General features: G+C 41.2%; 2 protein-coding genes across 8 annotated transcripts in view; one reads left to right on the forward strand and one right to left on the reverse strand.

The window, feature by feature from the left end:
• Nucleotides 1–445: 445 nt before the first annotated feature.
• Nucleotides 446–24,419, reverse strand: DBR1 (debranching RNA lariats 1). 2 transcript variants are annotated; one of them, XM_043873561.1, is made up of 9 exons: nucleotides 24,136–24,419; nucleotides 11,227–11,661; nucleotides 10,265–10,389; nucleotides 8,531–8,611; nucleotides 6,696–6,781; nucleotides 5,367–5,591; nucleotides 2,214–2,294; nucleotides 1,816–1,961; nucleotides 446–1,343 (listed from the first exon to the last, which is right to left on the reverse strand). In XM_043873561.1, exons 2-9 carry the CDS (start codon nucleotides 11,421–11,423, stop codon nucleotides 650–652), a joined length of 1,635 nt encoding a protein of 544 aa, XP_043729496.1. In that variant the 5' UTR covers nucleotides 11,424–11,661; nucleotides 24,136–24,419; the 3' UTR covers nucleotides 446–649. The 2 variants fall into 2 exon arrangements, with proteins under 2 accessions (XP_043729496.1, XP_043729497.1); XM_043873562.1 differs by lacking the exon at nucleotides 8,531–8,611.
• Nucleotides 24,420–24,618: 199 nt separating this feature from the next.
• The window catches only part of ARMC8 (armadillo repeat containing 8), a 103,807-nt gene continuing 103,023 nt past the window's right edge, over nucleotides 24,619–25,402 (forward strand). For 5 of the 6 annotated variants that reach the window (XM_043873554.1, XM_043873560.1, XM_043873553.1 and 2 more), the window contains exon 1: nucleotides 24,622–24,748. In XM_043873554.1, the coding sequence (XP_043729489.1) occupies nucleotides 24,704–24,748 (45 nt within the window). In that variant the 5' untranslated portion in view covers nucleotides 24,622–24,703. Of the gene's footprint in view, nucleotides 24,749–25,402 lie in introns of all 6 variants that reach the window. The other variant, XM_043873556.1, reaches the window with a different exon arrangement.

Genomic DNA, 25,402 nt, shown 5'->3' on the forward strand with positions numbered 1-25,402 from the left:
AGGGGATGACAGAGGATGAGATGGTTGGATGGCATCACCGACTCAATGGACATGAGTTTGAGTAAACTCCAGGAGTTGATGATGGACAGGGAGGCCTGGTGTGCTGCAATCCATGGGGTCGCAAAGAGTCAGACACAACTGAGCAACTGAACTGAACTGAAATGAAGAGCTGACCAGAGAAAATATTTATAACAAATGAAAAGAGAGCACATATAAGTATAGATACAATAATGACTTAACTCTGTAAAACAAAATATAAATATGCCATTATTTTATACACCAAAATACTTAGAGTGGTAGTAACTCTATGAAGGCAAGAATCCTTGTCTTACTCATCCCTGTAGTGCCATCTTATAGAAAAGTACCTGATACAAAGTATGTGTTCAGTAAGTGCTTGCTGAAAAAAAATGAAAGTGAATAAGTTCTCAGAAAAAGGGGTACTCAATCAAGTAAATATATGAAATTTTAATATCTTTTTCATCTGAAACATACAAAGTTCAAAAGATAATACCTAAAGTCAATACCTAACTAAAATCTTCTTATATAACTTCATTATTACAAACTTAAGTCTTGAGTCAAAGATCCAATTCTAAAAATATAGTCTTAAAAATCATGTATCTACATATAATACTAAGACAAGTAAACTGTCTCAGGCTGTACCATTATCATCCACTGCAGCATAGATGGCTTGATTCCTTCTCTTGATTTTCTTTCTTTGTTCAGGTTCATGTTCATCACTCAGCCTCTTCAATGGCACCGTGGTTAAGTCCTTTCCATCCCCCAAGTCCACAGGGTCACCGGAATTCCCCTCCTTGCACACTGGGGACCCTGATGTATCGTCAGAAGATACAGTCATGGAACTTGGCAAGATCCTGATGTCAGAGAAGCTTGCAGAAAAGTCAGAAGCTTGATCAGAAGACAGCTCTACAGACGGTATATTCAAGTCACTCTGTGCACTTACAATACTATCATCACACTCCTCTTCTTCATCTAACATGATCTCATCTGGATTAATAGAGGACAGGGCAGATGTGTCTGTGTTATATTCACTAGGCTCTTCTCCAGAGTCATTACCCTCCACGTCATCCTGCCCTTCATAGTCACCACACAAGTGCTGGTCTTCCTTGGCCTTCTGAAGCCTGACGTTAATGTCTGTGATGCCAAGTTGGGCACAAAATTCAGTCGTCTGAGGATTGATCCTATGAACCAACTGCATCTGTGTCTGTGGCTTGCTAGGGTCATAACAAGCAGCTGTTATACTAAAGTTATTTGGAACTTTGAGGTCATGATTCAATTTCTCCAGTACTTCGTTAATAGCTTCTTTTGTTGCACTGTAATCCCATCTAAAAAGTTCAAAACAATAGCTTTTTACATTTTATCAACCTCAGCAATAAATGATGAGATCTAACTATGGACTGCAGGTGCTAGAATTTAAAAATTAACCATAGTTCAAAATTAATAAAATTATAGTTAACTTAGCAAAGGGCCATTTTTTAAATTAAAACAATTCTTAGAAAAAGCTGTCCTTAACTCACACCCTAAAACAAGTACAAATTATTTTAATGTGTGAACCAAATCTCCACCATCTTACAGTTTGATGCACTTATACACTTGTTAGAGCTGGTGCTCAGCAGTCCATTTTCTTGGATTTCTTAGATGGAAAACATGCAGTTTTCATACCAGTTGGTAAACTCTGAATTGTTTTGACAGTCATTTAACAATAACTCCTTTGATTAAAAAAATTATAACAAGGTGGAGGGGACAAAAACTGTGCATACAATGGAGATAGCAAATCCTAAATAAGGCCAGACCTACCTTGTATGCAGGCCATTATTTTCAGGCATATTCCACAGGCGTTCAGTCACATTAATAAGATCATTAGTAGCCCTGAGAATAGTGAGCCATTCAGCATCATATTCCAAGTAATCAGGAGCACTGGGGTCATGTTCTACTTCTATTACCTACAGGAAGAAATCAGTAATTTTAAGAAATACATGCCTATTCTTATATTCTAGGAATATCAATATAACAATACAGTTTAGGAATTTAATTTAGTAGCTTAAAAACATTAACATAACTTAAACATTCCCAAAGAAATCTCAGAATATATAAATTACAAAGAACAACAATAAATTCTGAAAGAATAGTAATTTTTTTTTTTTAATCATTGGAAGAGCAAACTACATGGCAAAGCTATTTCATTTTCTCTTTACCTGAAGAAAGTCTCTGTGTGGTAAGCACTTGTCCAGGGCTAGAAATTTGGTTGCTTTGGTTGACTGTCCTTTATCCATGGTCTAGAAAATATGAACCATGATTTAATAAATAATGTTAAAACATTACCTCAGGTGGGTGGGGTGGGGAGAGGTCATATATACCTACGGCTGATTCATGTTCCTGTATGGCAGAAACCAACACAACATTGTAGAGCAATTATCCTCCAATTAAATATTAAAAAAAAAAATCTCAGGCAAGTCATACATTGAATAGGACGGAAATAGTCTTTATTACCCATACCTCTAAGTTGTGTGTTAAAGGAACTGTTACTTTTCCAAAAACAAGTTAGCTCTATTTCTACTTGTACAATGGCAAGCAAGGCACTTACATTCTCTGGGCTTCAATTTCCTTACAACAGGACTTCCCAGGTGGTCCAGTGGTTAAAAGTCTGCCTGCCAGTGCCGGGGACACAGGTTTGATTCCTGGTCCAGGAAGATCCCACATGCCACAGAGCAACTAAGCCGGGGTGCTCCAATTACTGAGCCCACACACTGCAACCACTGAAGCCCACACACCGCAACTAGAGCTGTGCACCGCAACGAGAGGAGTCCAGGCAAAGCAATGAAGACCCAGACAGCCAAACGAAAAAAAAGTCCTTACAGTAGTCAGAGCAGAAAGTAACGGTGGTAACGATAATGTTAAAGCAAGTAAAACTCACAAACCAAAGCATATAACACAAAGGTTAAAGACCAGACAAGAGAAGAGCTTAAAAGTAAACTGGCAGAGCTAAAACCATAAAACTTGTAGAAGAATTAATAGAAAATTTTTGTAATCCTGGGTTAGGCAAAGATTCTTAGATATAACACCAAAGTAGATATAGATATATATATCTCCACACGATAAAATACTATTCACCAATAAAAATGATAGAAAGAGTGACACATGCTACAGGAATGATCCTCAAAGCAAGCAAAAGAAAGAAACCAGAAACCAAAGACTATATATTTTATGATTCCACTTATATGAAATGTTCAGAAAAGATAAATCCACAGAGATAAAAAGCAGTGGTTGGCTGCAGCTGAGGGCAGGAACACAGATTGACATCAAAGAGGCACAAAGGATCTTTTGGGGTGATGGAAATGTTCTAAAATTGGATTATATATGATATTTGCACAACCTCTGAAAATGTACTAAGAATCACTGAATTCTACACTTAAAATAGGTGAATTTTTTGATATGGAAATAAAAATCCAATAAGGCTCTTTTTAAAAAGTGAACTGGCAGAAAGCAACATGGGGGGATCACAAACATGAAAGTCACACTGGAAGAAGTAAAAAGTGACTCATAAGAACAGCAAGGAAGCAAGCTCTTCGATACCCTGCTGAGAGTTTTGATTCCGTGGTGGGGAGGGAGTGGGCAGCAGGAAGCACGGAGACCATGGGCAGATCCGGGAAGTAGGGTGGTTCTGAGGATGGATGATCTCTGGTGTTGGTTAAAGAGCTCAAACAGAAGACTGGTGAAGTCAGAGGTGCCAAGAAAAAGGAGATCAAACATAGCTTTAATTCAGAGACACAAGCTCCTGAGGTTGATACCAGAAGACTGAGTTGGGCAGGTGGGGGCGGGGGTGGAGTATCAAGCCAGGTGCTTCAGTAAGAGTCCAAGAAAGTCACAAGCCCAGAAGAGATTGACAGAGATGCGATGAGGGGCAGGTGACTGACAGAAACAGAAGACTTGGAGGTGAGGATAATCACGTTGGCAACAGCCCAAAGGAAAATGAAAGAGGTCACCTCGCCTCCTTCCCCCAGTGAAGCTGGGGAGTGAGAAGAAGAGAGGGCCCACAGGCATGTTTTCAGGCAGAACCTTCCAGACTGTGTTTGAGGAGCATCACTGAAGTACGCCTCTACCATAGCAGAGGATTTGGTCCAGGAAGTTCAGGAAGCGCTGCATACCCCATCCCTGATCCTGGAGAAAGGTGATGCCCATTAGGACATTAAAGACTCCCAGGTTGACTTCCCAGGTCGTCCAGTGGTTAAAAAATCCACCTTCCAATGCAGGGGACACAGGGGTTAGGGTTAGGGAAATAAGATCCCACGTGCATGGGGCAACCAAGCCCACATTGCAACTACTGAGCCTGAGAGCATGCTCTGGGGCCCATGCACCATAAACCAGAGAGAAGTCCAAGTGCCATGCACAATCCCACGTGTTGCAACTAAGACCCAATGCAGCCAAGTAAATAATAAAGATGCTCAGAAATTCTAGAGAAGCTTCTGAGAAGGTACCTCTGTTAACCCAGCATTTTCTAAACATTTTCCCTAGGGAATACTTTATGGGAAAGTCAGAATTAAGTCAGAATTGGAAGTGAAAGGAAGAACCATGTATTTCCATAAAAGCCTAGCTCTGAAGTCTGTATTATCTACCTGCCATCAAGCACAATCAGCTATGCAGTTACCCAAGGAGCACTCTGGGAGGTTTCCTTCCTCTGTGACTAAATCCTGATGATTCTGCTTCCAAAATCTCTCTGGAGCCTGTTTCGTTCTGTGTTCCCTTTTTGCCATAGGTTAGAACCTCATCTTTTACTTATATAGCCCCCTCTGTCTCCCACTTTACATACTCCAACCCACACACAAAACTGTTGCCAAACTAATCCTTCTGAAATGAAACTCTGATTATCTCCCAACTTTCCCAAACTCCAGGGCATGGCTGGAAGGCAGCTATGATCTAGCTCCAGCTCTATCTCTCCCTGTGCCTCAACCCTAGAGACAAATTGCACTTCCCCAAAGACACCACACTCTCAGACTTACAGCCTGTGCACACACTGGCCCCTCGGCCTAGATTACCCTGATAACCTACTTCTTCCTGGCAACATCAATTCCTTTCGAAAACCTCCTCTATCCCTTCATCTCTCTGTCCGCATCCCCATCTTACCATGGCCTGGTTTAGGAGTTCCCACAGTACCCTAGCACTTTTTGTCACAGACTTACTACACTATTCTATAATTGACTGCTTGTCCCTTCTCCCGATTGGATGCTGAGTTACTCACAAAAGGAAACTTATCTTTGATTTCTTTCACTGACTTCCCAACTGTGCCCATGGTACCCATAGACGTTCAGTAAGCGCTTATTAAATCAAAGAATAAGCATTTTGGTTCCTACCTGGTGCTGCATCAAGGCTGCAAACTTTACATGGAGATGGGCAGAAAACCAGTAAGTAGGTTTTAAGTGCTCTAAAAGCTCGGAGGCAGCAGGACTTCCTAGTGTGTTATTTTCCACTTCTTGTCGGAAAAAAGATTTAGTCTTAAGAAGTTGCTTCTTGTTTCCATAATGATAGATACTTCTCGGCCAATCATGAGATAAGAATATGTCCATAGGCTGCTTCAGCTTTAACAGAAAAAGAAAAGAAAGCAAGCTCTTAAAAAGAGATTAAACAAAAGGAATTCCCTGCCTTCCTTCTGCTACCACACAACCACTTACCCATGGAGTTCTCTAAATTTCAGTGTAATTCATCCTAGGGACATTTTAATGAAGTTATAGAAATACTGAGCTACTCACTCATCAAGGCAAAGAGAAATAACTTTCTCTCTACCTCATAAATGATCCTTATTTTCTATGGCAAGGCAGCTCAGTAGAGACACACTTTGATTAGACTGCCAGGCTCAGTTCAGCCTAGCAAACTACCACGTAACAGTTCGGGAAGTCTCCGGCAGGTGACTTTCCCTAACTGAGCCTTGGCCTCTCACCCTTAGTGTGACAAAGTTGAGTAATATATATCTCACAGAATCTGAGTGACATTTATATGAACTATCACAGATGAAAATTGCTAGCCCAGTGTTAAGCACTGAAAAGTGAAAGTGAAAGTCAGCTCAGTCGTGTCCAACTCTTTGTGACCCCATGGGCTACACAGTCCATGGAATTCTCCAGGCCAGAATACTGGAGTGCGTAGCCTTTCCCTTCTCCAGGGGATCCTCACAACCCAGGGATCGAACCCAGGTCTCCCGAATTGCAGGCAGATTCTTTACCAGCTGAGCCACAAGGGAAGCCCAGGCACTGAATGGGATCACAAACAAAAACCTAGTTTCACCCACTATTCAATTAAGCCAGTGTTTCAATATGACCTTCACGATTTTCCCATATCCTCTACTATCACTATTATTTTCTATTTAATATCACTATTTAAAATAAAAAAGTAATACTTGCTGTAAACTATCACTTTTTTCCAATATATATTCTTCAACCTTACCTTAAGGAATAGTAGCTGAAATCATGGATCAAATATTTTATTATTAATCACTAAAATAAATGTATAGTCATTAAAAATTTATAAATGTTCATCTGTGAACCTCCTAAAAACAACTCAAGATCCAAATTTTAGAAATACAGGATTAAGCTCTTCTTGGAAGTAGTAGACTAAACTGATCAAAATACATTCTGGTACACAATTTCTTTACATTTTTTCAAGTCTGCCATAGTGTAGTTTTTACATACCTGTTTTAATTTGTAGACTTCAATATTTCTCACATGATATATACTCCTTATTGTAGCTGCATTATAAGGGGGGCGCTCAAAATGACCTTAAAGAAGAGACGTTGTATTCAACTCCTTTAAATACTGAAAATATAAATACATACATATACTTCTCCAAAACTGATGTTTGTCATCAATATTTTTGGTTCTTAAAAATTTTATTTGAAAAACCCTGCTCTCAAAATGCTGGTATTTTCTAATAAGTAACCACAAAGTATAAATCTAAATGACTAGAGGGGCTTCTGATTTTTAAATTAAATTATATTTAATTTTGGAATACACTGACACTGTTTATTCACATAGTTTAAGATTTGAAAGATACCATATGAAAGGTATAGGGGAAGGCGAAAGAGAAGTGAGGGAAGGATGGATGGGGAATTTGGCATATGGCATGTGGGATCTTAGTTCCCTGACCATGGATTAAACCTAAGCCCCTTGCAGTGGAAGCTGGGAGTCTTAACCACTGGATCACCAAAGAAGTCCCTATATCATGATATGCTTAATTAGTTCCCATCTTTTGCTATTACAAAGAAGACTGAAATAAATAAATTTGTTTATATCATTTTGCACTTGTGGACTATATCTGTAGATAAATTCCTTGGTCAAAATACTTGTATAATTTCCACAGATATTACCAATTATCCTCCAAAGAGTGGTTTCTATTTGCATCTACACCTGCTACATATGAGATGGCCTATTTTTGTAGACCTGTTCCAACAGTTTAGAACAGGGAGCAGGGCAGCAAGGAACAGACTTGAATTTAACAATTACACTGAGGATATAAATCTTAGCTGCCAACTTAATTCATGAAAGTTTAAAATCAATGGGAATCCAAGCTATTTCTTTAAAATCAAGGTATGATTCATTCAGATACAGTGTGGTATACTTATACAATGGAATACTATTCACAAATTAAAATGAATACAGTTACATGTATCAACATGGATTTCAAAAACATATAAACAAACACATTGCAGAAAAATATATGTAAAATGATACACTTATAATGAAGTTTAGAGTATGCTATATAATACATTGTTTAAAGCTATTAACTGATATGGTAATGACATAAAATAATCAAGTGAATGATAAACACCAAATTCAGAATAGGGACTCCCTGGTGAAGTAAGAGAGGAATAAAGGGGAGAGATGGGGCTGACGACAGACAAAGAATGAATTTTGATTTTATCTGCACTCCTTTTTTTCTTAAAAATCAAAACTGAAAATGGCAAAATACCAAATAAAACTAAAAGGTGGATACACAGATGATACATTCTAATGTTCTGTATGTTTTCATATGTATATAATATTTTATAAATTTAACAATAAATCTGTTCATAGAAGAAATTCAATGAAAAAGTCAAACTATATATTACGTTTAAGTTACTGTGCGGCATACAAGTTCTAAAGTTTAAAAACAATTCTCAAGGGACCACCCTAGTGGTCCAGCGGTTAAGAATCCACCTTCCAAAGCAGGAGACATAGGTTTGATCCCTGGGTGGGGAACTAAGGCCTCACAGCCACGAGGCAACTAAGTCCACAAGCCACAACTAGAGAAGCCCCCACAATGAAACTAGAGACACCCTCACACCACAACAAAGACTAGAGCAGCCAAAAAATAAAATAATAATAAAAATAAATAAGAAGAAATTAAAACAATGTTCAGAATAACAATACCCACTTAGCTGTACACCTGAAATTAATGTAACAATGTAAGTCAAGTATACTTCAATTTTTAAAAAAAGAACACAATGTTTTCTGTTTTGTTTTTGTTTTTTTTTAAAGGATAATAATACCTTTTCGATAGTCATGAGACTTAAAGATACCAGAGATTCCACCAATCCTTACTCCTCGGTATTTTACTACTCCTGCCAAACCTGAAAAATTACACAATTAAATAAAATTACTATGGGAAAAAGCAATCTCTTTACTAACTGAACGGTTTAGAGGCCAAGAATACCATTCAGTCCTAAAATTATGTGAAAATTAAGTATCATGATGAGGTTACCCTTTTACATAGAAATATGCCAACAATATATAAGGTGGACTAGGAAGAGGGGACTAGAAGCAAACCAGGCAAGAAACTGAGCAGAGAGGAAGGAACAAATGAGACAGGGTGTGTGAAGAGGGAAATTGCTGTTTTGTTGTGTAGTCATCAAGTCCTGATCGACTGTTTTGTGACCCCATGGACTGAAGCCTGTCAGACTCCTCTGTCCATATGATTTTCCAGGCAAGAATACTGTAGTAGGTTGCCATTTCCTTCTCCAAGGGGTTTTTCTCACCCAGGGATCAAATTCATGTCTCCTGCATTGGCAGGCAGATTCTTTACCACTGAGTCACCTGGGAAGCTTGGTACCTAATGGAATATGGGGATGGGGTGGGAGAAATAGGGGAAATGTTCTATGATGGATTTATATGTTATAAACCTGAAAGTCAAAGGTGTAAAGTATAAAGAACCTGCAGTTTCTATATTTCATTTCTGATTGATCATCTTCAATTTCACCTTTTCACAATACTACAATTGTCAAAAGAAGATCAATCAGTAATAAAGAAGAATGAAGTTTCTAAAGTTTAGAAACACCTGTAAACATTTAAATAAAGACATGAAAAGACTGTATAGTTCAAAAGGGTTAAAAATGAACCTGAACCTAATCAGGACTATAAACCTAAATGCAAATTACAGGCAACACACAGGATAAAAGGAGTGCTAAACAACACGAGGGAATCCAATCAGCTAAACCTAGAAAGCAGGAAAGTCAATTACAGCCAGATAAATTCCCCATTTTCTTCAACAAATAAATAGCATGGGGGGTGGGGAGGAAAGTGAAAAGGGACAGTTATGAGATTTCAGAATCATGACAATCAAATAAAATGTGCAGACCTTGTTTAGATCCTATGTGAATAAGTCAACTGTAAAACAGACTTCTTTGTGATAATCAGGGAAATATGAACATAAACTAGGTAACAGATGATAATAGATAACTGGTGCAATCCTGGTACTGCAGTAGTGGTATTTTTAAAAATCTTCATCACTTAAAAATATGTGCTAAAGTATTTACAGGTGAAATAATCTGATGGCTAAGATTTGCTTTAAAATACTCCAATCACCTCCTCCCACAAAAGAGTTTAGTGGGGTAAAGAAGGAACACAATGATAATCGTTGTTAAAGCTGGTTAATAGGTACAGAGATTCATTATACTGTTCTCTATTTTATGAATGTTTAGCAATTTCCATTATTAAAAATTTGTTTTAATTTAATAAGAGGAATAGGAAAAATATAAAGAAAATGCAAATAGGGTAGAAGCTCTTTGCAGTTACATTAAGCATTGCTTAAAACACTAAATGATGCACAGGCATATTCTCAAGATTGCCTACTTATTTGAAATATTTTAGTTAAATTTTCATAATTAACTATTTAAATCAAGAGAGTCCCCAAACACCACACATCTCAAGACGTTGATCAACTGATATACAAATCCTGGCAGGCTCTTCCATGCCATCAGACCAATAAATTACCTATAAATACATACCTAAATAATAAATGTTTGGTGCTACCCAGCCACCATAGGGTAACTCTTGCAAATGATTTGAGGCTTCATGGTTTCCCCCAATGAAAATCGTGAGAACTGGGGCCTTTTTCTCCCCAGAGTAATACCTAGAACATAAAGGTAAAAGTTGTCAATTGGTATTGCAGAAATGAGACACAGAGAAGAGCAAGTGGGCATGCCTATACAATTAGTCACAGCAGAAAAGCAAAATGATCTCAAGGAAAAAAATCTGAGCTCATCATAAAAACTTTAAAAGCTCTTCCTAAACGAATTCCCCATCCTTTTCCTTAAGAATGAAGAGCTGCCACTTTGGGTTTCAAGCCAACGTATGTTCAGTGAGGTCAAAAACTTTTGTCAGTTCACTGCTCATTCCAGAATGAGGGCTGTGCTGTGTGTGCTGTGTTTAGTCCTCAGCCGTGTCCGACTCTTTGTGACCCCATGGACTGTAGCCCGCCAGGCTCCTCTGTCCATGGAATTCTCTAGGCAAGAATAATGGAGTGAATTGCCATGCCCTCCTCCAGGGGATCTTCCCAACCCAGAGATCGAACCCAGGTCTCCTGTATTGCGGGCGGATGCTTTACCGTCTGAGCCATAGGGCAAGCCCTGAATGAGGACTAGCACACAGCAAGGGTCCAATAAAAACTCTTGGATCATTAAATGAACAAGTCCCAGAATCTTATGCATTAAGGTAGAGGAACCTGTCAATTTCTTTCTTCAGGTGTCCCTCTCAGGCTGCGATTCCTTTCGAAACAAATAAAACAGATGAATAGAAAGAAGAAAAGTGACATTTACTAAGCGCCACTTCCTAGATACACAGCACGAACAAAGACGAGAAACGAGAACTAAGAGAGACAGCTGGTCAGAGGTAGGCAGACGGGATTGGAACCCAGCCCCCACCGCTGCTGCCCCATACCTCGTACCGCGGGCCGGGCCGCGTCCCTCACCTGTAGAAGGTTTGCATGTGGCGGTACTTGGGCGGCACGGCCATGCAGCGCAGGTCGGCCTCGTTGCGCACTGCCTGGAAATCGCCGCAGCAGAGCAGAAGGTCTATCGGCCCCGGGCCGCGCCGCTCCGCCAACGCCAGGGTCTCATAGATCTTGTCCAGCTCGCCGTGGCAGCAACCGGCCACAGCCACGCGCATCCTGCCGGTCCGAAGAGGGGAGCGCTGGCCGCAACCCCTTAATCAGAGCCAGCCCAGGACAGACAGCGAAGACCAGACTGAGCTCAGCACCCGCCCGCCTTTCTTGACATGCCGCCTCCTGCAATTGAGTCTCCAGTAGTATAATTCACTTCCGGTTTCCAAATCTCGCGAGAAAGGGATCGGCAGGGCAAATCCACTCAGGGATTCCAGGGAACTTTCAAATAGACTCGGATTTTGCCTGTCTTGGCGGGTTTTAGAGTCCGAAGAGATTGACAGATGTTAGAAATTAAAACCAGAAAAGTAAAATAAACATTCCCGGAAATAGTAGTTTGATAATATGAAACCAAACTTGTGTACCCTTCACGGCAAAGATAGTTGCCTGAAAGTGATAAGAAATTAAAAGGTTTCTAAGAGACACTCCAAAATAAAAACAGATTTAAAATAACACTTAAAAACCCACCGACGATTTTGAAATTTTCTCTTCGAAGAGTTTCTAAAATTGTCAGGTTTTTTTTTTTTTTTTTTTTTTCAAAGGGGACCGGGGACTCTTCATTTTCCTACCAGTTGTTTGCATAACTAGATAGCAAACTCAATGAAAGCGGAAGAATGTCTCGAAAACATCCAGGAGGGAAAAGGACCAGATTGACAATTGATGAATTAGTGGCCAAGGCAGAAACAAGTAAACAAATAAAACCCTTATGGCAAATTTAATCAAAAAAGAATCGAACTTCCTGAGATCAAACCCAAGTTTCCTGCATTGCAGGCAGATTCTCTTATCTGAGCCACCAAGGAAGCCCAAGAATACTGGAGTGGGTGGCTTACCCCTTTTCCAGGGGATCTTCCCAAGGCAGAAACAAGTAAACAAATAAAACCCTTATGGCAAATTTAATCAAGAAATTAATCTATTCGAACTTCTCTGGTGATCCGGTAGTTAAGACTCTATTCTAACCTCTGTCACCATGGATCAGCTTTACTTGTTTTTAAATTTGATAGAAATGTTAGTGTATATTATGTATTCTTTTAAGTCTGGCTTCTTTCACTTAATACCTGTGAAATTCATTCATGAATCTTATGTAACCAAGCAAGACTATGGGGTCTTCCTAGGGCAGAGGACCACACCCCCCCACCCCCAACCCCCACAATGTCCTCCGCCTGCACCTTGCTTGTAGAGACGCTAGCCTCCTAGGTCTACCCCAAATTCCAAAGAATACATTTAATTAAAGTGAGAAAATGTGGAAGCAAAGGGAAGCAATCAAACAAGACAAAATAATAATTGGTTAGCTGTTAAAGTGAGGGACCTTTAGTTCCTCAAGGACTATTAGAGATAATATCTTGAGCCATACCCTTTGAACTGTTTTGCAGCTACTGAAACCCCAGGTGGAAGAGGTTAACTGTATGCTGCCCACAAGCACAGAGACCTCAGGCTGGTTGGAACCAGAAGGTTGATGATATGTCTCCTGATTGCTTCACCACCAACCAGTCAGAATGTCCATGAGCAAATCATGCACCCCACAACCCTCTCCCTCAGCCTGTCTTTAAAAACCTTTCCCTTAGCCATCAGGGAGTTCGGATCTTTTGAGCACTAGCTATCTGGACTCCCGGCTTGGCACTCTGCAATAATTGCTGTTCTTTCCTTCCTCACAACCAATAGATTTGGCTTTACTAGAAACAGGCAAGCAGACCCAAGTTTGGTTTGGTATCATCTTTACTATGGATAGATACAACCATAGTATGCTGTTTTATATTACTGTGTAGCATTCCATTGTGTGAACATACCACAGTTCATGGATCTATTTTTCTGTTGAAGGACATTTGGATTGTTTCTAACTTGGGGCTGTTATGAATAAAGCCACCATTCATATTTGTGTAAATCTTTTGGTGGACATAGCACTTTTTCTCCTTGGATTATGGCCAGGAATGGAAGCTCTGAGTAATGTGATAGGTATATATTAGTCCCTCAGTTGTGTCTGACTCTTGGCGACCCCATGGACTGTAGCCTACCAGGGGAGTTCTCCAGTCAATAATACTGATTCTGATGGGCCAAAGAACTAAACAGACATTTCTCCAAAGAAGACATACAGATGGCTAACAAACACATGAAAAGATGCTCAACATCACTCATTATCAGAGAAACGCAAATCAAAACCACAATGAGGTACCATTACACGCCAATCAGGATGGCTGCTATCCAAAAGTCTACAAGCAATAAATGCTGGAGAGGGTGTGGAGAAAAGGGAACCCTCTTACACTGTTGGTGGGAATGCAAACTAGTACAGCCACTATGGAGAACAGTGTGGAGATTTCTTAAAAAACTGGAAATAGAACTGCCATATGACCCAGCAGTCCCACTTCTGGGCATACACACTGAGGAAACCAGATCTGAAAGAGACACGTGCACCCCAATGTTCATCGCAGCACTGTTTATAATAGCCAGGACATGGAAGCAACCTAGATGCCCATCAGCAGACGAATGGATAAGGAAGCTGTGGTACATATACACCATGGAATATTACTCAGCCGTTAAAAAGAATTCATTTGAACCAGTTCTAATGAGATGGATGAAACTGGAGCCCATTATACAGAGTGAAGTAAGCCAGAAAGATAAAGAACATTACAGCATACTAACACATATATATGGAATTTAGAAAGATGGTGACAACCCTATATGCAAAACAGAAAAAGAGACACAGAAGTACAGAACAGACTTTTGAACTCTGTGGGAGAAGGTGAGGGTGGGATGTTGTGAAAGAACAGCATGTATATTATCTATGGTGAAACAGGTCACCAGCCCAGGTGGGATGCATGAGACAAGTGCTCGGGCCTGGTGCACTGGGAAGACCCAGAGGAATCGGGTGGAGAGGGAGGTGGGAGGGGGGATCGGGATGGGGAATACGTGTAAATCTATTGCTGATTCATGTCAATGTATGACAAAACCCACTGAAAAAATAAATAAATAAATAAATTTTAAAAAAAATACTGATTCTGTCAGAGCAAAGACAATATCTAGATAGAGGCACTCATTTTGTTTAGTCACTAAGTCATGTCCACTCTTTTTTGACTCAATGGACCATAGCCCACCAGGCTCCTCTGTTCATGGAATTTCCCAGGCAAGAATACTGGAGTGGGTTGCCATTTCCTTCTCCAGAGGATCTTCCTGACCCAAGGATCGAACCTGTGTCTCCTGCTTGGCAGGCAGATACTTTGCCTCTGAGCCACCAGGGAAGCCAATACTCAATGATGAGCAAAATGAAAAAAGAAACCACATGTGAACTATGGAAACATGCTAAAAAGAACCTAATCTAGGGTAAATCTGAGCAGATATTAATTAAAACTTTGTAGATACAACCAGACCTTTCTCCTCTAAATCAAGTCTGCTTGTTGAAGCGGTTGATTCCAAGGCAGAGAAAGTACATGAGTCTGGATCATCTTGTGCCACAAAACAAAGGTGTGCTCCTTGAAAATATGTGAGTTATTTTCAAATATCTTTTGATATTAATTTCTAACATAATTCCACAGTGATAAGAGAACAGAGTCTGTAGGATTTCAATAACTTTAGACCATGAAATTTTTGCACCTTGTTTTATGTCCCTGGATATGTCCCCTATTTTTCAGTCTATGGGAACTTGAATAGAATTTGTATCCTACTGTTGTATGAAAATTGTATTTTCACCTAATTGTGCTTTTTAGGCCTACTGTATCCTTCTACATTTCTGTATATTCACTCTAATAGTTTTTAAGAGTTTTATAGTGAAATTCCAACTAAAAGTCTTAATTTATCTACTTAAAAAATAATTGTAATATATAGTGGAACTGTATGTAACTCTGTTCTGTATTTTCCAAGTCTCCTATAAATGTGTTATCATACTTTCATAATTTAAAAAATAAAAAAGAAAGAAACAAAAAGAAAATGAAAACAGGGAGTTCTCAAAGAATCTGGAACAGCAAAATGACATTGACTGAAGGCTTTCTTACAGGCCAAATCTGAAACAATTTCAGCATCAAAATGAAATTATAGTAGCAGACATTAGCCTATTGAATAAAGTAAGAATACACTATTTCTTCCTGGCAGAAGTAAATAAACAAATGTGTAGGAAAAGAGAATGCTTATTTACATAAGAATGCTGATTGATAAATGTAGAAGGAAAGTTGGAGTTAAAAATTACCATTTACCATCATCATCATCATCACTGTTTCAAGCAAGAATTTTCAATGAATGTTAAAACACCTGGGAAAAACTTTGAAGAGTAACAGGATACTTATAGGGCTTCCCTGGTAACTCGGCAGTAAAGAATCCACCTACAATACAGGAGACACAGGAGACCCAGGTTCAATCCCTAGGTTGGGAAAATCCCCTGGAGGAGGGCATGGCAACCTACTCCAGTACTCTTGCCTGGAGGATGCCATGGACAGAGGAGCCTGGGGAGCTACCGTCCATGAGGTCGAGAAAAGTCAGACACAACTGAAGTGACTGAGCACACACGCACATACACACACACAGGATACTTATATAGTCTCAACATATCTATTATTTGAAGCTATTTATATGATCTCAATTATTGGAGAAGGAAATGGCAACCCACTCATTTATTCTTGCCTGGAGAATTCCATGAACAGAGGAGCCTAACAGGCTGCAATCCATGGGGTCACAGAGTCTGACAGGACTGAGCCACTTTCACTTCACTTATATGATCTCAAAGTATCTTTCCAAAAGATACTTTTTTTAACAAAGAGACAAATAGGGGTTTTACAGGAGAGGAACCTGACAGACACCACTTAATACAGTGATCAAAGTTAATCTCAGTTCAGTTCAGTCGCTCAGTCATGTCCGACTCTTTGCGACCCCATGAATCGCAGCACGCCAGGCCTCCCTGTCTATAATAAACTCCTGGAGTTTACCCAAACTCATGCCCATCGAGTTGGCAATGCCATCCAGCCATCTCATCCTGTCATCCCCTTCTCCTCCTGCCCCCAATCCCTCCCAGCATCAGGGTCTTTTCAATGAGTCAACTCTTCGCATGAGGTGGCCAAAGTATTGGAGTTTCAGCTTCAGCATCAGTCCTTCCAATGAACACCCAGGACTGATCTCCTTTAGGATGGACTGCTTGGATCTCCTTGCAGTCCAAGGGACTCTCAAGAGTCTTCTCCAGCACCACAGTTCAAAAGCATCAATTCTTCGGCGCTCAGCTTTCTTCACAGTCCAACTCTCACATCCATACATGACTACTGGAAAAACCATAGCCTTTGGACAAATCCATATCATGTGCCTCCTGAGATGACTTACATTATTTCTGTGGTATTCCTACAAAAAATACATAACCATAATCTAATCTTGAAAAATAGGAGATAAATTGAAATTGACAAAAAATATTAAACTACCTGGCCCGTCTTTTATTTCTAATATGATTGTTGTGAAATACAAGGACAGACTGAGAAAGATTAAAAACTAAAGGATACTGAAGGTTTGTGAGAACTGAATGCTATGTGCTGCTATAAAAATACATTATTAGGATAATTGCAAAATCTGAATAAAATTGGTAAATTTGATAGCACTGTATCAGTGTTAATTTCCTGATCTTGATCATTTTACTATGGCTACATAAAGGATTCCCTTGTTTTTAGAAAACACACACTGAAATATTTAGAAACATATGTATCTGCCCATTCCTGTGTTGCAGGGGCTAGAAGCTAAGAAACTACATTTCTTAGAGTCCCTTGCCAGCTGAAGTCTGGATTAGGTTTTGCAAATGAGAAACATTTGTGTAAAGTTAGAAGGTAGAAGAAAAGTAAAAACTATTTCTTTTCTCTCCTGGCTCTGGCAACAGTTGTGGCAGCTCAGAACCCCAAGCTCATTTAGTGATGGTAAATTTGCTGTTCCTGATCTCCAGTAAACCATTCCCTCCCTGTTTACCCAATAATTTTGTAATCTTTTTGCTTAAAATACCTAAAATGGGTTCTGTATTCTTGTATGTTATACCAGCCTAGATATCATTCAAGTTAAAGGCAACAAGCAAGATATTTTCAGCCATGAAAAGCCTCCAAGGAGACAATACCCATGAGCCCCTCTTGAAAAAAAAAATGACTTGACAATGAAATCCAGCCAGATAAGAACTGAATAAAAATAAATGACACAGGAAGGAAGAACTGCATTTAAAAGATGGATGATTTAGAACAGAGTGAGGGAATCAGAAATGCTGTGGTAGGGGTAGGGCACTTAATGAATATAGGGTGGTTCTGCAAGACTATGTTGATAGGGTGACATTGAGCTTCATGAAATGAGAGAATGAGCTATGGAGCTATCTGGGCAATGAGTTTTCTAGTCAGTTTATAAATAAAATGTTATAGACATTGAGATAAAACATCCATCCCTGCTATCTGCATTTTGTAATTGAACTAGGTGATTGTGGCACATACCAGACCTGATGGCAATACACTACTTGCAAGAAACAAGTGAGCAAGTCTGCAGTGGGAAAACTAGAGAGGCAAACATCACAGAGATATATTAATAAAAAGAGCTCTGTGGCGACTGTAGGCTCTGCATTTTTAACTTGTCAGACATTCCATCCGACTTCCTGATTTTATCAGACTTCTTTATATAAAGCTAGCAATATCTCTTGTTTATAGATTTGATGACTTCCAGATTCCATTCCTGTCTTGTAAATGGTGAAGATTGGATTGACTTTGCCTAACTTGTCACCTTTACATCTCCATTTTCAAACTCATTTGCCTACCATGGTCATTATCGCTTGGGGTGGGGGTGTGGGTGTCTTTTAGTCCCCAGTAATCCAGAAGATTGGTAAGCCATCTGAAGCCCTGCTGGTTTTCTAGTGTCTCTCTTTTTTTTTTTTTTTTAGTGTCTCTTTTCTATAAATAATTGAGGTTCTTGTCCTAGCATCGATCTTGGAAGATCTGTCAGTGTTTCCACAGCTAAATGCAGAGAAATGGTGTCTTAATTGTTTCATTAGACTAATATCTATGGAAAAGCCAAGCTCTGTGTGGAGCAGCACATAGAGCTTTGCCTGGTCTGTTTCTGTTGACCCTTTAGGTCAGAGCTTGGGAGCCACCTCTACTAGAAGGACGTCTTACGACTTTAGCCCTGATGAGGTATCCTCGTAGACCCTCTCTTAGCCCCACACCCTTTCACTAGTCATCCTACATTCTAATGACTTGTCTCCCTTCTTCTCCACCCTCCCCCAGACAGTGCCACAAATGTGATCTTAGTTCCCTGACCAAGGATTGAACCCATGCCCCCTGCAGTGGAAAGTGGAAGCAGAGTCCTAACCACTGGACCACCAGGGAAGTTCCTCTCTTTTCCTTTTTTGAAAGCTCTGTGATAACAGGGAATGTGTCTCTCTTGTTCATTGTATTACCACCCCTGACCACAGTTCCTGGCATATAGTAGGTACCTAATAAATACATTTTGTTGAGTGAATTAATTTCCAGGATCCTTGGTCTTCTGATTATTATTCTCTAAATGAGTTCCTTTCTCATTATTAAAGAAAAAACAGTTGCTTAACCCACAGTGACACCGTTTTTACACTTAAATTCTTCACTCTGTGTTCCCTAAGAACAAAGATATTTTCTTCATAACAGTACAGTTATCAAAATCAGTACATTAACAATGATACCTCATCCACAGAATTTGTTCCCACTTAGCCAGTGTTCCCATTTATGTGCTATGTAGCAAGAGGGAATTTGTGTTTTTTTGCAAGAGGGAAATTTTACTTTTTCAGGATTCAATCCTAGAACACAAATTGCATTTAGTAAATGCCATGTCACTTTAGTTTCCTTTAATCTATAACAGTTTTTCAGCTTTTTTTGTCTTTCATGCCAGTTTTGAAGGATGTAGATGTGTTGTTTTATTGTATATCCCTCAAGGTTTGTCTGATGTTGGCAGGAATACCACAGAACTGATGTTATATCCCTTTCAGTGAATAATACCATGGGATGTCCATTTATCCCACTAGTGGTATTATTAATTATAATCACTATAATAAAGTGGTATCTACCAAGCTTTTCTACTATCATTAGTAACTTGTGGGGAGGTTCTGTTTCTCATCGTATTTCTCCCTATTAGTTTGAGCATTCATTGTTGACTCTTGCCTCAATTATAACTCCTATGGTTGTCAAAAGAGTGGTTTTCAAATTCATCATTTCTTCTATATTTGTAAGTTGAAATTTAGCCATAGCAGCTACCTAGTTATAAAAAGTGCATTTTGTGGACTTCCCTGATTGTCCAGTGGCTAAGACTGTGCTCCCAGGGCAGGGGGCCTGGGTTCAACCTGTGGCTAGGGAACAAGATCCCACAGGCCACACCTAAAAGATTCCACATGCCACAACTAAGACCCAGCACAACCAAATAAATACAGAAAGAAAACAAAAAGTGCATTTCCTTTTTTACTGTTGTTTCTAAGACTTTTTAAACGTCTTACTAATTCTGCTTTACGTGTATACATGTTTTACATCCTCCAAGCACCTGAATTATGGATGCATTATTTCTCATTGCAAAGCTCTTGTAGATTTTCTTTAATTGGTTGCTTGCTTAAGTGCTCTGTAATCCCATGTGGGAGAGTCCTATTGGGTCCCAGAAGACTTATGTATTACAGAGCAAAGTACTGAGCCTCTCAGAGACTCACTCTTTTTGCTGTCTGCGTGAAGGCAGGAGCCACATCTTTATTCCACTTTGAATCCCTAGGACAATGTGTGCACCAGTAAACCCACAGTTAGTGTCTGTGGAACTGAACTATATCTCCTCTGTACCACTGTTAGTCCATTTTTTTCTTTTTAATTGATTTAAGAAATCTCTTCTGTTTTCAAATCTTTTAAAGGGTCTTCTAAATTCCTTTTGGGATCATTCCTTTTTTTGTTTAGTCGCTAAGTCGTGTCCGACTCTTGCAGCCCCATGGACTGTAGCCTGCCAGGCTCCTCTGTCCATGGGATTCTCCAGGCAAGAATACTGGAGTGGGTTGCCATTTCCTTCTCCAGGGGATCTTCCCGACCCAGGAATTAAACCCAGGTCTCCTGGATTGCAGGCAGATTATTTACCAGCTGAGCTATGAGGGAAGATCTTTCTACACCAAAGCTTTCTTTATAATTTTTTTTTCTTTATCATAGGTATGATTCTACTTTCAAAAATATGGCTTAATTTTTCTACCCTGGGAATTTGCTTTAGACATTTATAAATACTTTTCAGATTTCATTCCTGCTGTGCTGTGCCTAGTTACTCAGTCACATCCAACTCTTTTTGACCCCATGGACTGTAGCCTACCAAGTTTCTCTGTCCCTGGGGATTCCCCAGGCAAGAATACTGGAGTGGGTTGCCATGCCTCCTCCAAGGTTTTTTCCCAACCCAGAGATCAAACTGCATTGCAAGCAGATTCTTTACTATCACCTGGGAAACCCAAGAATACTGGAGTGGGTAGCCTATCCCTTCTCCAGGGGAACTTCCTAACCCAAGAATTGAACCAGGGTCTCCTGCATTGCAGGAGGATGCTTTACCAGCTGAGCCACCCTTATTTTCAGTTGTGTATTCCTACTTTTTCTTTATTAAACTCACACATCGTTGCAATTTTTTTCATAAATTAATACTGCTCTGAGAAAGGGAAGGAAGGGGTGAAATTTCATTCCTATTTGTTGAGGAGTCTGTGTGGCTATTCCCAAAGTTAACTGTTTTGTTGTTGCTGTTCCATGGAGGCTGAAAAAATTTTTTTAAATTACCCCTAAATTTCTACTCATTATTTAGGTTTGAAAGATGTACTTAAGATTCAGTTCAGCTCAGTTCAATTGCTTACTCGTGTGTGACTATGACCCTGTGGACTGCAGCATGCCAGGCTTCCCTGTCCATCACCAACTCCCAGAGCTTACTCATACTCATGTCCATTAAGTCGGTGATGCCATCCAACTATCTCATCCTCTGTCATCCCTTTATCCCCTCGCTTAAGACTATTTATTAGCAAAGTTTGGACTAGAAATGGGATGCCTGATCCCCAAGCTTAGGGCTTTGCTAATCAATACTTCCTTCCTGTAAAACAGCCGTGTCATATTCTAGAAATAAAACAGAAAAGCCTGGATGTTTGATTTTAGCTGCGGCTGTAATGAGGGTTCTGTTGCAAGTTTAGATGCATGCTATCTAAATGCGTGCATGCTCAGTCGCTTCAGTCATGTCCAACTCTTTGTGACCCCATGGACTATAGCCCACCAGCCTCCTCTGTCCATGGCAAGAATACTGGAGTGGGTTGTCAGGCCCTCCTCCAGAGGAACGTCCCGACCAAGGGATCAAACCTATGACACCTTCATCTCCTGCACTGCAAGCGGATTCTTTACGGCTGACCCACCAGGGAGATGTTCTCCACATTCTACCCCAAATGTGAGCCTGCACATTCTGCTTTTCTACATCAGGTTAGGGAATTCCTCTCTGTTCTGTGCATAAGTACAATCCAGGAGGGTAGAGAATTAAAAGCTGTGGGAAACCCTCAACCAATACAGGATGGGAGTGGTGGATTAATGCTCCAACCTCACGATGGCTATCCAGGATTGGGGGCATGCTGTATGTTTCCTTAAGGAATAAGCGGTGACTTCAACAATGGACCCTTATACTGACTTTTTCTTCTTTCTCATCTCACTCTTTCTGATCCATCAATTCTGTTCCATGGAAACACTTTCCAAATAAACTAGATGCACCCAAATCATTGTCCCCAAGATCTACCTTTGGGAGTGCCCAAACTAAGCCACCTGGAGGAGGGCAAGGCAACCCACTCCAGTATTCTATACTGGGAAATCCTGTGGACAGAGGGGCCTGGTGGCTACAGTCCATGGGGTCACAAAGAGTCGGATATAATATGAATGCAAACTAAGCCAACAATTCATTCAACAAACATTTACTAAATGACTTTGTTGTTGTTTAATCACCCAGTCGTGTCTGACTCTTGCCACCCCATGGGCTGTAGCCCACCAGGCTCCTCTGTCCACAAGATTTCCCAGTATAGAATACTGGAGTGGGTTGCCATTCTCTTCCCCAGGATATCTTCCCAACCTAGGAATCCAACCCATGTCTCTTGCATTACAGGCAGATTATTTACCATTGAGCCACCAGGGAAGCCACTAAATGACTAGTCTATGATAAACTAGTGCCTGCTCTGAAGTGTATAACAGGGAGACAGAAAAGTAGAACATTACCTCAAAGTTACAGTCTGTTGTTGGAGATGCTATGTTAGAGGCAAGAACAGAATTATGCATCAAGACATAGGGTAGTTTATTTGTAAAGTGTTTCCGCAGAACAGGATTGATGGATCAGCAAGAGTGAGACAAGAAAGAAGAAAGAGTCAGTATAATTAATGAATTAACGAATGAGCTAATTAATGAAATGTGAATCAAATATACATCAACAACTGTACACCATGCAAATGACAACTATTGAGTTGATACCTTTGTATGCTCTGTATAGGGCTTCCCAGGTGTTGCTAGTGGTAAAGAACCTGCCTGCCAATGCAGGAGGTGCGGGAGATGCTGGTTGAATCCCTGGGTCGGGAAGATCTCCTGGAGGAGGGCACGGCAACCCATTCCAGTATTCTTGCCTGGAGAATTTTGTGGACAGAGGAGCCTGGCGGTCTGCAGTCCGTAGGGTTGCAAACAGTTGGACATGACTGAAGTAGCTTAGCAAGCACGCTCTGTACAAGGGTTATGCTCTGCTCTTTTGTGGTTTGTGGTGGTACATGGTATGAACCTAGGTGATACATGGATGGACATTTAGACATTTTTGTAGTTATTATGTTAATGTGTACTAGACTAAAAATACACTTGACTTTTCAGAGCCTTATGGTTTAGGATGAGGCTAAAATTAATGAGTTGAAATTGGTTTTAAAGAAAAACACTGAGGGAATAATACCTGGGTGCAGACTGGCAAACATTGTGTGGGTGGTATGCAGGGTAATGAAATGTGGGAAATTTCTTCCTGCAGGAAGGAAACCCGAAACGAAATCCCTGCTTTCTAGAAGGTCAACAGTGAGGGAACACTGGGCCACAAGCAAGAATGATTAGTACCACAATAAATTTGGAAACCAAATACAGGGAGAAGATAGGAAAACAGTGAGGAGCAAAGTGAAGGCTATACTAGAGCTACAACCTCCATCGGAAGGCTATTACTCCAGTCCAGGGGAGAGGTAATACCAGCTTGCATTAGGGAGTGTCTTCAACAATGGCATAAAGACGAGTAATATAATAGGTTCATTGCAATCATCCTGTGAAAACCTCGCTGGTTGCGAACAGCATGAAGTTGAAACCTGTTCAGCCAAATCCAGAGCAGCTTTGTCCACATATACACACAACCACACAAATGGAATGAGAGAGCTGAATTCGTCACTCAGAAAATAGAATTAGAAGCACATTTTTATTTGGCTTCAACGATCAGAGCGGTAGTGTGAATTAGTCAGATTCTTGCCCCCATTCTTTTTTTTTGTGTGTGTGTGTGTACTTGACTCAGAGGCTCGAGAAACGCTAACACATTTACAGCGCTTTCTATGTCTCAGGCATGTTCTAAAAGCTTTACATTTTCCATTCTTCTAACCCTTTATTTGACACAAGAGGAAACTGAAGCACAGGAGGTCCCCAAGTAATGCCTCTCTGTGAAACAGCAAGGATTAAACTCAGGCATTCTGGCTCTAGAGTATCTATTCTTTACACTAGAATGAAAGAGTCGGATAATGCTGAAACAGCTCACCCTTCAGCATCGGATCGTGAAACACTCTTACTTGGCTCTGGGATCACAGTTTGTCCTTCTGTAAGATGAAGATAATAACGACGCTAGGAGTTTGGTGCAAAGAAGGAGTGAGATAATGAATGCGAAAGTGAACTTCAAATTATGTAGGTGGCTCCACACACCAGTCTTTTGGGATAATGAGAACGGGAACTCAAGAAATTGTAACGAATCAATCTACGAATCTTGTAGCGAGACTCCGCCCCTGACGCTCCGCCCTCCGCGAGCCGCAGGTGGGGCCGGCCGATCTTCTTTGCGCATGCGGGAACTGCTGCCCGCTCCCACCTCTATCCCAGGCTGAGAGTAGCTGCCGTTTCTGAGAGGACGATTCGTAAGGAGACCCCTGGCGCGGTTTCCCATTGCTCGTCCCTCTGCTGGCTTTGGCCATAGTTCAGCGGTGTCTAGAGGGTGGTCTGTCCTCGTCTACCTGCCAGACCTTCTGCAGAGGTACCTGTGGTTGGCCCAGTAGTCGGCTGTCGAAAGTGCCGGCCCCCGCGCCGGCGCCGGCTGTAGCCGGGTGGGAAGGCTCAAGATGGCGTGCCTGTTGGAGACCCCAATCCGCATGAGCGTCCTCTCGGTGAGTGACCCGCCGCAGCCGCTCGCTTGCCCGCGCGGGAGCTCGGGCCCAGCCCGCGCCATTCACCAGCAACGCCGTCTGCCTCTTGGGCACCACCCCTTGGGGTGGCCTCTGGCTCAGGTCTGGGCCGGGGAGTGAGAGAGGGTGGGCGGGCGGGATAGACTGGATCCCAGCCGAGCCCGAGACGTCTCCAACTCCGGGAGCGCTCACCGGTGCTGGTTCTCAGGACGGCGTCCGGCGGGCGGGGTGGCTGGGCATACGGGCAGCTGGCCCAGCGGCGCGGCTTGGGCTTTGCCAGTTGTTTCACCGAGCCCTCCTCTTAGCGATGCCGCTTCCCCGGGGCCGAGCACTCTGCTCCGTGAGGCGCCCGGCTTACCGCTGACCTGGGGATGAGTGCCCACTTAGCCACCCCATCCTCCCCACCCCCAACCGCTGTGGCAAAAAAAGATAGAGGCTCCTTGGCCCCCACAGACTCGGGGCTACCACGCCAGATCTGTGTGGCTTCTATCGCTTCCCAGCACCCGGTTACGGGCTGGAGCTGCTTGCTTCTTGGCAACGGAGATTTCATATCAGTTGCAACGTCTCCTAGTCTGTATAGTTATTTAAGCCCCCTTTCTCCGCTCTGCTGTGACGGTCTCAGCCCTGTGAGTCTGC

Source organism: Cervus elaphus, chromosome 19, assembly GCF_910594005.1.
Source record: "Cervus elaphus chromosome 19, mCerEla1.1, whole genome shotgun sequence".
NCBI lineage: Eukaryota > Metazoa > Chordata > Mammalia > Artiodactyla > Cervidae > Cervus > Cervus elaphus.

Excerpts from the sequence above, each read along its gene's own strand:
- DBR1 (XM_043873561.1), bottom strand. The coding sequence starts at position 11,423 with ATGCGCGTGGCTGTGGCCGGTTGCTGCCACGGCGAGCTGGACAAGATC. Across the intron at positions 1,962-2,213 it reads CACACAGAGACTTTCTTCAG|GTAATAGAAGTAGAACATGA; the intron begins GTAAAGAGAAAA and ends TTCTTCCTGTAG. Across the intron at positions 1,344-1,815 it reads AATAATGGCCTGCATACAAG|ATGGGATTACAGTGCAACAA; the intron begins GTAGGTCTGGCC and ends TGAACTTTTTAG.